We start from the raw sequence: 11,286 nt of genomic DNA, 5'->3' as shown, positions 1-11,286 counted from the left end.
GGGTCAGGATTGTATTTCTGGGAAAAGAGGCACAGGAGGCCGGCGTGCTTAATGAAACCGGCAAAACGACATCGAAGTGACGTACCAGGCAGATACCGCTTTGTCGGTTTCATTAGGGGACCCCCATCCATTAGCGAACCCAGATTCGGCCCTTAGTCAAAAGGACGAACCGGTAATCCATGATGTCGAGTCGGTCCAAAATAAAGGAAGGTTTGTTAGTTTCCTTCGACACTGATCAATTGTCCCGGCTCCCGGGGCCGTTGGGGGTTTATCTTCCCGTCTTCCCCTCCTTTCTTCCTGCCTTTTCCCCCAAACGAGAGCCCCTCGGCTCTCGTCATTCATCCTGCACGGTCTGGGCTCCTAAATGCGGCGCGGTGCTAAGTTTCTGGGACACTCCTCCCTCTCCCAGGAGAGATCACATTCCTCAGCCCTGCTGTCCCTTCGTCCTGTCACAGAGGGGAAGGGCGAGTGTAGGGAAACGCAATCATACGCGCGATCAAAGTTTTATTTGGCTCCCTGCGGTTCGGGCAGGGGTCCGTGGAAATTTGTGGTTGGTACCCTCGCCATCCTCTCCCACCAAAAGCAAACAAAAAAACCTCGCCCCCCTAAGGGTGGGAGCGGGAGGACAGGCTTCGATCTGTAGCGGCTTGATTTCGGCTCCCGCCACCCAACTGCCCGTCGCCGACTTCCCTCCGTTCGGGCCAGGAAAAGGCTGCGGGGCCGCCGCCCGGAGCGTGGCCGCGTGTTGAGGCGAAAGGGGCCGAGGCACGGAGCCGCCGCTAGGGTGAGAGCGCATGCGCGAGAGGCGAGCTCCCCCGGGGTGGGGAGGCAGGGCGGAGGGAATTGGAACGAGTCGGGCGCGAGTCGTTCGGCAGCGCGGCCAGAAGCTGCCGAGCCGCCGGAGCTAGCTGCACGAGGGGAAGGACCTTGGAGGGCTGGGGGGGTGTCCTCCGCTCCCCACTCGGCAGGAACGATGCGGGATCGGCTGGGCGCCCGGCGCTGACAACCCGCCGCCCCCGCCCGCTGTCTCTGCCGCCCAAAGCGGAGGGAAGGAAAGACAGAGGGAGCAGCTTAAAGTGCGCCATAGCCGGGAGAACGCCGCTGACAGCGGCAGCAAGAGCAGAGGCAGCCGCCCCCTCTCCGTCGGAAACTGTTGAGCCCTCTGGAGAAGCGGCTTCACCGGCCTGGCCATGTGGACCCCCACCGAGGAGGAGAAATACGGCGTAGGTGGGTGCAGACCCCCGCCCCCTCCTCTTTCTTTTTTCCTTCCGACCTTTTCCTTTCTCTACGCCAGGGGGGTCACTGCCCTGCTGAGTCCAGGCAGAGAAGGGTGGGAGGGGGTGCGAAGAAGGATAAGGTAGGGGTAGGGATACAATTGTGACAGGGAGATTTTTTGGAGGGGGGGCGTCGGGAGGGGGTGAAGTTGGGGAGGCGGGAGCGACCCCTCTGGGGTTCTTCGGGGAGAGGAGAGAGGATAAGAATATTGCGATGTCAGAAGGGGCTTCTGTAATCTGGGGGCTCAGGGGTATGGGGATTGAGAGGGCAGAGAGAGTGCCCTCTAAACTGGAGAGAGGTTGTATTTTTGTGTTGGTGTAGGAAGGGGTGGGCTGCATGGCTTCCGAGGAACTAGGGAGGGTGGAGGCGAGTATTGTACTTATTCATGCAGCTGATGGCAGCCGCGGCAGCCGCCTCAGCCTCCCGGAGTCTTGTCATTTGCGCCACAATGTTTGCGTCTCTCACATATATCTGCAACCCCTCGTTTTGCAGCCCACAGCCCTGTCGCTCCCTCCCCCCTCCACCGACTTTCCTTACTTCTCTCCCCTTGGATTTTAGCGCAGCCGGGAGGCTGCTTGGAGGTGGGCTGCCACCTGCCTCCCAGGGTGGTGAGGGGGGCGATGGAGGGGCAGAGGAGCTGCCCCCGTTTTAGACGTGACACTGTGCAGTCTGCATGGGGGTGAATCATCCGCTCGGGATGTCGTTTGGCTTGGCATTTCCAATTGGCGGCTATGTCAAACGACCCGCAGCTCCGATCGAACCTCCGTTTCCAGGACCTATTCAGTGTCCACGCCGCAGAAAGAGTCACCCGGGCGTTCCCGCTTCAGTCGACTTATTTGGGCAATTGGTCCCTCTCTCTTCCTCACTCACTCTCTCCCCATTTTCGGCAGCTTTCTTATCTTCGTGAGCTGGAGTTTGGGGGATCGGACTGGTGAAGGGGTAGGAGGACATTAGAGGGCGCAAGCGATACGGTGCTGATGGAGAGCAGGTGCATGTTTCCAGGAACGGAGAAAGGAGACTCGAGGCGTCCAGTGAAACGAGGTGTTAGCGCGATGACCGCTTTCCGAGTTCGCATTTTGGGATCGTGCGTGTGTGGTCGGAGGAGCGATGGACGTGCTTCCTCTCTTTCTCTCTCTGCGGAGACGACTCCCTTCCGCTTGTGATGGGCGGGGATGTAGGTGAAAATCAAATGGCGAAATTCAGGGTTTGGGGATTTGGCCAGCTGTCGTAATTTTCATTCTCCAAAAACTTTCATGTGAATCCCGACCACCTGAGATTGTGAGCTGATTGATCTGCCTCAAAATGGGAGATTTAAAGGCTTAAAAATTTCAATACGATTGCCACTGAAACATGAACGCTTCTTTTAATCTGTCGCTTACCTCTCCAAAAGGGGAAATCGAGCGATATTGACTCTTGGGTACAATTCTGATTTTATTTTCAAATTTAGCTCGTTCGGCAGACGATAAAAAGCATTTAATGTGTTCAGTCTCCCAAAAGGGTTTGCAGACACCACTAAATGTGAAGATATCCTTTCATCAATAGGGAAAACATCACGTCATTAGTACCCAGTTTACAAAAGCATAACAGAATGTAACCACATTGCATACATGTAAACTTCTCATCGTGATATCCTTTCACTTTGTTGTGAGGCTTTGTTCTTAAGTGTTTTGTAATCAAGCAGAATGAGACTACAGCTTTGTTCTGTAATATGAAACTCTTACTTAAAATTGGCACAGGGAATGATTGGGGGAGGAAAAAAACAACGGTCTCTAATGCAGTTAAATGATATCAAACATTGCTACATTTTAGAATGCTTTATCATTTTGATTTTTTTCCAGGAATATATTGGGTTTTTATAACGTTTCAAATTATGTGAAAAATGTGACTGTTTTGGGAAAGTGAATATATTTTTAGCCTGTTCAGACATTGATGGTGAGAGGGAATGTTTGGGCCCGGTTTCTGACCCAGGAAGGAGTCTCCCCTCTTGCCAATACTTCTGGATTTAGTGTGAATGGGTTATTTTTAGTCTGGGGCTCCTTTCAGTTATACAAAATGAAGGTGACAAACAGCAGGAAAAAAGTTAATCTTTCAATACCTCATAGTTTTCATTAAAAAACAGCTTTAAACCCCAAATGAAGAGCCATGTATTATTATCAGCAGCTGCATTTAAGGAGGACCTACTGAGTGCAGAATGCAGGACTAGGCTATCGGGAACATTCGGTAAAATAAAAGTCGGATCCTGCCCTAGAAGATTTTACAATCCAGAGGGGGAGATGTACAGACACTAATTATACCCCATGTAATAGAAACAAGAACACATAGATGCAACTGCTAAAAGTAAATGCAACCAACAAATGAATAAACAGATCTACACATGAGGACTAAGGGTGGCCATTGGAATGCTGTGATCTGAGGAGTCTGGGATTAGTTTGCAGCGGGAGGAGTTATAATGTATTGTTTCAGTGAAATATTCATGACTATTTTGAATGGGGACAACAAACAATCAACACTAAAAAAAAGTCCCCCAAACTGAAGCTTGAAGATGGGTGGTTTAACTAGTTATAAGGAGTCAATAATAATGTTTGGTGAAATCATTTTGTTGCGATTCTGATGGAGGTAAATATCTGGTAAAAAAAAAAATTAATTTGGAAGAAGTAGATCTGTGATGGGAGAGAAAATATCCCTTGTGAAATAAAAGGCTTATTTAATCATTACAGAAAAAGGGCTTTACATACAGATCTATCTGCCAATATGTGTGGGTTTCTGTTGGGGGCGGGGGGCGGGGGGAGGAGGAGGTACCAAACGGGTTAGTTAAACTTTAGCCTGTTCCCATAAGCATAAGAAATACCATATTGTCAGACTAAGGGTTCTGTCTCAGACCAAGAGACAACACAAGATGCTTGAAGGATCATGTTCCCGATGCTCTCAACTGCCCACTACAGCTCAACTTTGCACACCTCCTGCTCCATTCCACCCATTCACCAATCCATATCACATCACTAGTAATTGTACCATTTCTAACCTTACCAACTCTGAGATTTTCAGACCAGAATCTCCTAGTCTGCATCTTTCTCCTCCCACCCAGCAAAACTATAATCTTCCAGAAGAAATCCTTTTTTAAAATTATATTTGTTAAACCCTTACTATGTGCCAGGCACTGCACTAAGCATTGGGGTAGACACAAGCTAATTGGATTGGTCACAATCCGTGTCCCACTTGGGGCTCACAGCTTTAATCCTCAGTTTACAGATGAGGTAACAGACACAGAGATGTTAAGTAACTTGCCCAAGATCACACAGCAAGCAATTGGCAGAGTCAGGATTAGAACCCAGGTCCTCTGACTCCCAGGCCTATGTGCTTTCCACTAGGCACGCTCTTTCTCTGATTTCCAGGCTCCTCCCACTTATCCCAGACCATCATGTCTCATTTGAATTCCCTACCCAAGCTCCCCTCTGATGCATAAATCCGTACCCTCAGCCCTGCCCTTTCATCTGAGCTCAGTCTTCTTGTCTACCTGTCTCTCCATTAATTTTGAACCACCAACCCCCATACCTGAATCACCTCCACAGTTTACTTCTTCCCGTCCTGCACTTTGTACTGTTGGTGTAAATTCATGCACCAGGTTGATTTTGGTCATTAACTTGGAATGACTCACCCTTTCCTTCCACTTAGCAATGCTATGTCTCCTTACTTATTGACTCCCCATGGCCATTGACCCCACCAACTATTCCAGACCTTTCATTACCCCCATTAGAGAAGTAGCATAGTAGGAGGGCCTGGGTTCTAATTCTGACTGCCATTTGTGTGCTTTGTGACCTTGGGCAACTCGCTTAACTTCCCTGTGCCTCAATTATCTCGACTGTAAAATGGGGATTAAGACTGTGAGCCCCATGTGGGACATCGACTGTTTCCAACCTGATCACCTTGTATGTGCCCTAGCACTCAGAACAGTGCTTGGCACATAGTGCTTAACAAATGCCATTAAAAGCCCCCAAACCTGGGTTCTAATTCCAGCTCCACCACTTGTCTGCAAGTCACTTCACTTCTCTGTGCCTCAGTTCCCTCATCTACAAAATGGGGATTCAGTACCTGTTCTCCCTCCTACTTAAACTGAGCCCCATGTGGGACCTGATTTTCTTTTATGTAACCCAGTGTTTCACACACATGCTTGACGAATTCCGCTACTATCATCCTCTCAAACCCCTAGTGCCTTATGTTGCCCATTCACCCCAATGACCTTGCCAGCTATTTCGTTTGCAAAAACAGTGTGGTCTAGTGGAAAGAACACAGGCCTGGGAGTCAGAGGACTTGGGTTCTAATTCTGTCTCTGCTGCCTGCTAGCTACACTTCTCTGAGCCTCAGTTTCTCTAACTAAAAAATAGGGATTAAATACCTGTTCTCCTTCTTACTTGGGCTGTGAGCTCCATGCAGGACAGGGACTCTGTCTGACCTAATTAACCTGTACAAACCCCAGGGCTTAGAACAGTGATTGACACATAGCAAGCACTTAATAAATAACATAGAAAATTGAAAATTTGGGGCCTAAGCATCCCTAAATCTCCAAAGTTTCTTCCATCACAGATTGACCTGCTCATCCTTCCCTGCTGTCTTGAAGAAATCTACCCCCTCTGTCTCCCCATCCCTTCTCACCTCTGAAAGCACTTGCCCCCAATCTTCCTTCCCTGACTGCCATCTTCAACTGCTCACTCTCTGATGACTCCTTCCCCTCTGTTCTTAAAAAAAAATATTTCTCTGCACCATTCGTCAATCACACCAACACCCTCTTCCAATTTCTGGCCAAACTCTATAAGCAGGTTGCCTACCCCCACGGCCTCCACTACCTCTCCAACTCCCTAATTGACTCTCTACAAACTGGTCTCTGCCTCGTACACTCCACCAAAACCACTTTCTCAAAGGTTGTCAATAACCTCCTTTTTTCCAAATCTAATGGACTTTATTATCTTGAACCTCCTTGGCCACTTGGGAACTTTGTAAACTATGGGTTACTCCCTTCCGGAAACACTCTTTAACCTTGCTTTTTCTTATTTAGTTCTCTACTGTTTCTCCTCTTACCTCTAGGCAATCTTTCTGTGTCTCAGGTCTTCTTCCATTTCTCATCTCCTAACTCTGGGTGCCCCTCAAGGCAGTGTTTTGGGACACTCACTATCTTGAGATGCTCATTCGCTCCATGGCTCCTGCTTCCTCCTCTGAGCCAAATATACCTCAATAGCCCTGATCTCTCTCCTCTGCTATTTTGCATTTCCTCTGCCCTCCTGGGCCTCTCCACATGGATGTCCTACTAGCACCTCAAGATCAATTTATCCAAAACTGAGCTCCTCATCTCCTCTCCTAAATTCTCTCCGTTTCCTAACTTCCGTATCACAATCAACACCACCATCATCTTCCAAGCATAGGTATTATCCTTGACTCCTCCCTCTCTTTCTGTTCACAAAATATATCACCAGATTCTTTTGGTTCTTCCTCCATAACATTTCCAGGACCTGCCCATCCCTGTTCCATCCAGTGACCACCTTGTGGGTCCAGGTGCTTGTCATATCTGGGCTGGACTACTCCATCACTCCCCCCACTAATCTCCCTACTTCCAGTTCATACTTCATCCTACCTGGGTCTTTTTTCTAAAGTATTGTACTATATACACCTTGTCACCTCTCCAGCACTTAGAACAGTGCTTTGCACATAGTAAGCACTTAATAAATGCCATTATTATTATTATATAGGATTTCCAACTCATTAAAAGGTCTCAGTGGTTGTCAGTTCCTACCCGCCTCAAGCAGAAACTGCTGGCCACTGACTTTAAGGCATTCAATCAGCTTTCTTCTTTCTACTTATCCATACTCTTTTCTCACTACACCCCAGCTCACACTCTTTGTTTCTCTCAAGCTTATCCATTCACTGGGCCTTGTTGTCGCTCCTACCACCACTCTGCCTTTCTGAAATCACATCTCCTCCCAATCAGTCATTAATCACTGCACTTTACATCCCCAAACTGCCACTTCTCCTAAGCACTTGAGAGAAGCAGCCTGGCATAGTGGGTAGAATGTGGGCCTGGGCGTCAGAAGGTCATGGGTTCTAATCCTGGCTCTGCCACTTGTCTGCTGTGTGACCTTGGACAAGTCACTTCACTTCTCTGGGCCTCAGTTACCTCATATGTAAAATGGGGATTGAAACTTTGAAGCCCCACATGGGACAAGGACTGTGTTCAACCTGATCTGCTTGTATTCACCCTAGCACTTAGAACAGTGCCTGGCACACAGGTGCTTAACAAATACCATCTTTTTTAAGCATTCACAACCCCCTCCACCACCACCAATAGCACTTTATTATTTCCTCCCCTCTCAATACAGCAGAGATCACATCTATAATTACTGAACTCTCCCAAATACATAATACAGTGCTCTGCACAAGGTAGGCACTCAAATACTATTGATTGGTGCCCTTTGATATCTTTAAGTTTTTCCCCTTTAATATCCTTTCACATGCCTATCATCTCTAAATCAAAACCCTTCTTGAGTCTTCTAACATCCGTAGTTTTTCACTCTCATCTCATTATGTCTCTCTCATATCTTGCACTCACACTTATCCACACCCTTCTTCAATCTGTTGCTATTTTCTGCCTGTACAATTTCCTGTGCAAAAACATCCCACACGCTACGTGTCCACTGTGCGAAGACATTTTTCATTTCGTCTTGAATCAACCACTTTGAAGCTTCAGTGTGTGGCCTCCCATCCTGGAGGAGTGGGATTTTTGTGAACAGCAATTACATGTTCAGCCTGCCTTGCTTTGCACCTTGAGCACTGATCCCAATAAACTGATGGAGGAGGGTTTGGGGAATTATGGTGGAGGTTCCACTCTTCTCCATAAAATGCCTCCATAAGATTACATGGAGTACATTCTGCTGAGCAGTAGAGTCCATGGCGATTATTTGGTAACTAGCTTCTTAAACTCCTTAGATCACTCTACTGAGCTTTAAGCCATAAGGCAGTGATCCTTACTAATTTAAACGCTAACTCTTGAACAAGACTTGTGCCTGCTTATTGAATTTACTGCTGGTTTAAGATTCCTTCTAGACTGTAAGCTCGTTATGGGCAAGGAACATATCCACTAATTCTGTTTTTTAAATGGTATTTAAGTGCTTACTTTGTGCCAGGCACTGTACTAAGTGCAAGCAAATCAGGTTGGACATAGTCCATGTCCCACATGGGGCTCTGTCAGTCCCCATTTTGTAGATGAGGTAACTGAGGCATGGAGAAGTGAAGTGACTTGCCCAAGGTCGCACAGCAGCCAAGTGGTGGAGCTGTGATTAGAACCCAGGCCCTTCTGACTCCCAGGCCCGTGCTCTATCCACTAGACCACACTGCTTTGAGTGCAATACAATGAGAGTATGGTACTCTCCCAAGCACTTAGTACAGTACTCCGCACATAGTAAGTGCTCAGTAAATCAGTGACTCAAAGTCACTCTTAATAATGGAACAGAGAGATACCTATGATCATTTGAATGCTTTTAGACATGCATTTGAATGCAGTACACATCTTGAAGCATTTGTGTTTGTGTAAGGTGGGAGAAAGGTTTGCAGTTATGGTGAAGCTATTCTGTTCCTATTATTGACTTGGGTTTTGAAAAATCATTCTTGGGCTGGGCTGGCCTGGAAGACCCTGAGAGAGAAAGATGCTGGGTGGGGGATGTCTTGGAATTTCTCATTGTCTGAGAGGGATTTACATGGCCATATCTTTGCTAGCATTTATCCCCTTTTCCTGCCTTCTTTCCTTCCTCATCGTGAAGACTAGATTTTTTGCTAGTCACACTTGTTTAAGAAAAGCAAAAGGTGTGTGAGAGCTGTGACAGTTTTATGCTCATTTCTTTTTTGTGCCCATTGCCCCAATTTTCCTGTTCTTTTCTGCCTTGTATTTCTGGGCTATACTACTGCATCTCACCCCCAGTGTACTTCTAAATGGAATGCTCTTAAAAATAATTCGGTGAGAAACCCACCTCACCTCAAAGTTGTGTATTAAATAACTCTCTCTCTCCCCAGTGGTCCCTATCAAATCATCCAACATTTAAGAAAAATTAAACAAGCCAAATCCTGTATTTTTCCCCAAAACTGTTAGGAAAAAAAATGAAGGTGTTAGAAAGATTAACAGCTATCATACTGCTTTAAAATGTAAGCTCCTAGAGGTCTGAAGCTGTTGTTGTGTGTAATTACAGAACTGTAAAATTTAAGATGATTTCCATATGCTTATAGATTTTGCCCCAGTATCCTTGCTTGGTAGGAGCAGATGATGCTCTCTCATTTTATAAATGAAAAACACAGGTACGGATTAGTTTGCACCCCCCCAAAAACCCAGTTGTGTTCCCTCTGGGGCATAGTGCTACACACAATTAATGAGTGCAGCACACTGGGAAAGCGCAGGTGAAGCAGCATGTCTCGTGGAAAGAGCATAGGCCTAAGAGTCAGAGGACTTGGGTTCTAATCCCAGATCTACCATTTGCCTGCTGTGTAAACTTGGGCCAGTCAATTCTCTGTGCCTCATTTTCCTCATCTGTAAAGTGGATGAAGTTCCTATTCTCCCTCCCTCTTAGATTGAGTCCTGTGTTCGACAGGAGCTGTCCAACCTGATTATCTGGCGCTGGTTCTCATCCCGGCTGCGCCACCTGTCTGCTGTGTGACCTTGGGCAAGTCACGTCACTTCTCTGTGTTGGTTTCCTCATTTGTAAAATGGGGACTAAGACTGGGAGCCCCATGCGCAGCAGGGACAGTGTCCAAGCTGATTAACTTACTTCTACCCCAGTGCTTAGAACAGTGCCTGGCACGTAGTAAAATGCCTAGCAAACACCATTAAAAGAAAAAAAAAAAAAGCGTTTTCAGTAGTCAGTCCAGAAGATCTCTGTCTAGAATATTGCCAGAAAGAGAACAGTGAGATCCCATGATAGTTTCAGAAGTCAGCTTTCTTGTTTTCCTTCTTGCAGATGATGATGAGAGTGGCCTCCTTGAAATCCTGGGACATTTTGTAGAGGAAGATTCTTTGCAGGGGACAGAGCAGAACGTCCCTTCCTGGCTCATATCTCTCTCTTTGTAACCTGACATCCCAGCCATTGCTAAATCCACCCATTTCTTCCTCTAAAGTGCATCTTAAATCTTCCATTTCCACTGGTAAAGCCCTCATTTATGGTTTCACTATTCTCAGCCTTTTCCATAATATTCTCCCTGACCTGTCACCCCTCTCCTCAATCATTTGTTCAAAATGCCTCTGCCAATCTCCTCTCACTATATTACCTCTGCAACTTCATAATTGTAATTAATTTGTCCTCTTATTTGAACTTTCTCCTTAAATACCTAGAGTTGGGCTCACCCACCAGAGTACCAGGAAAATCTTGCTGGCTGGTCCCTGTGGAGGTCAAATTTGAACTGCTCCTTACTTGCCCAGAGCTCAGATTAAGGAGCCATCTATAGCCAGTTAGGAACATGGCAGAAGGAAATAAGAGCTTCTGCTCCTCAGAGAAGCAGCGTGACCTAATGGAAAGAGCCTGGGCCTTGGGAGTCCGAGGGTCTGGGTTCTAATCCTGGCTCTGCCGCTTGTCTTCTGGGTGACCTTGGGCAAGTCACTTAACTTCTCTGGGTCTCATTGTCTGTAAAATGGGGATTAAGACTGTGAGCCCTATGTGGGACAAGGACTGTGTCCAACCTGGTTACCCCAGGGCTTAGTACAGTGCCTGGCACATAGTAAGAGCTTATCAAATGCCATTAAAAAACCCCAAGCAAGCACGAAAAACCACTCCCTCTTCCCTTCCTCTTGCCTCCCAGCAATTCTTTCATTCATGTCACGATTTCCAGTTAATGATATCTGAGCCCGGCCAGTGCTGTACAAGACTTTCAATGTGCATTATGAAAGGTGTGATCCTTTTGGCCTACACTCACACAGAGTTGAAATTTTACCTTCAATAGCACTGCTTTTAGATATCAATCAATAATATTGATCATACGAGAGCGACT

General features: G+C 46.8%; 1 protein-coding gene across 5 annotated transcripts in view; it reads left to right on the top strand.

The window, feature by feature from the left end:
• The first annotated feature begins 882 nt into the window (after positions 1-882).
• The window catches only part of DOCK3 (dedicator of cytokinesis 3), a 477,519-nt gene continuing 467,115 nt past the window's right edge, over positions 883-11,286 (top strand). For all 5 annotated transcript variants that reach the window (XM_038770866.1, XM_038770865.1, XM_038770864.1 and 2 more), the window contains exon 1: positions 883-1,227. In XM_038770866.1, the coding sequence (XP_038626794.1) occupies positions 1,191-1,227 (37 nt within the window). In that variant the 5' untranslated portion in view covers positions 883-1,190. The remainder of the gene's footprint in view (positions 1,228-11,286) is intronic.

The sequence above is a fragment of the Tachyglossus aculeatus genome, chromosome X2 (genome assembly GCF_015852505.1).
Source record: "Tachyglossus aculeatus isolate mTacAcu1 chromosome X2, mTacAcu1.pri, whole genome shotgun sequence".
Taxonomy (NCBI): Eukaryota; Metazoa; Chordata; class Mammalia; order Monotremata; family Tachyglossidae; genus Tachyglossus; species Tachyglossus aculeatus.
Note: the sequence above shows the minus strand (reverse complement) of the source record. Positions and strands in the feature narration are given on the sequence as shown.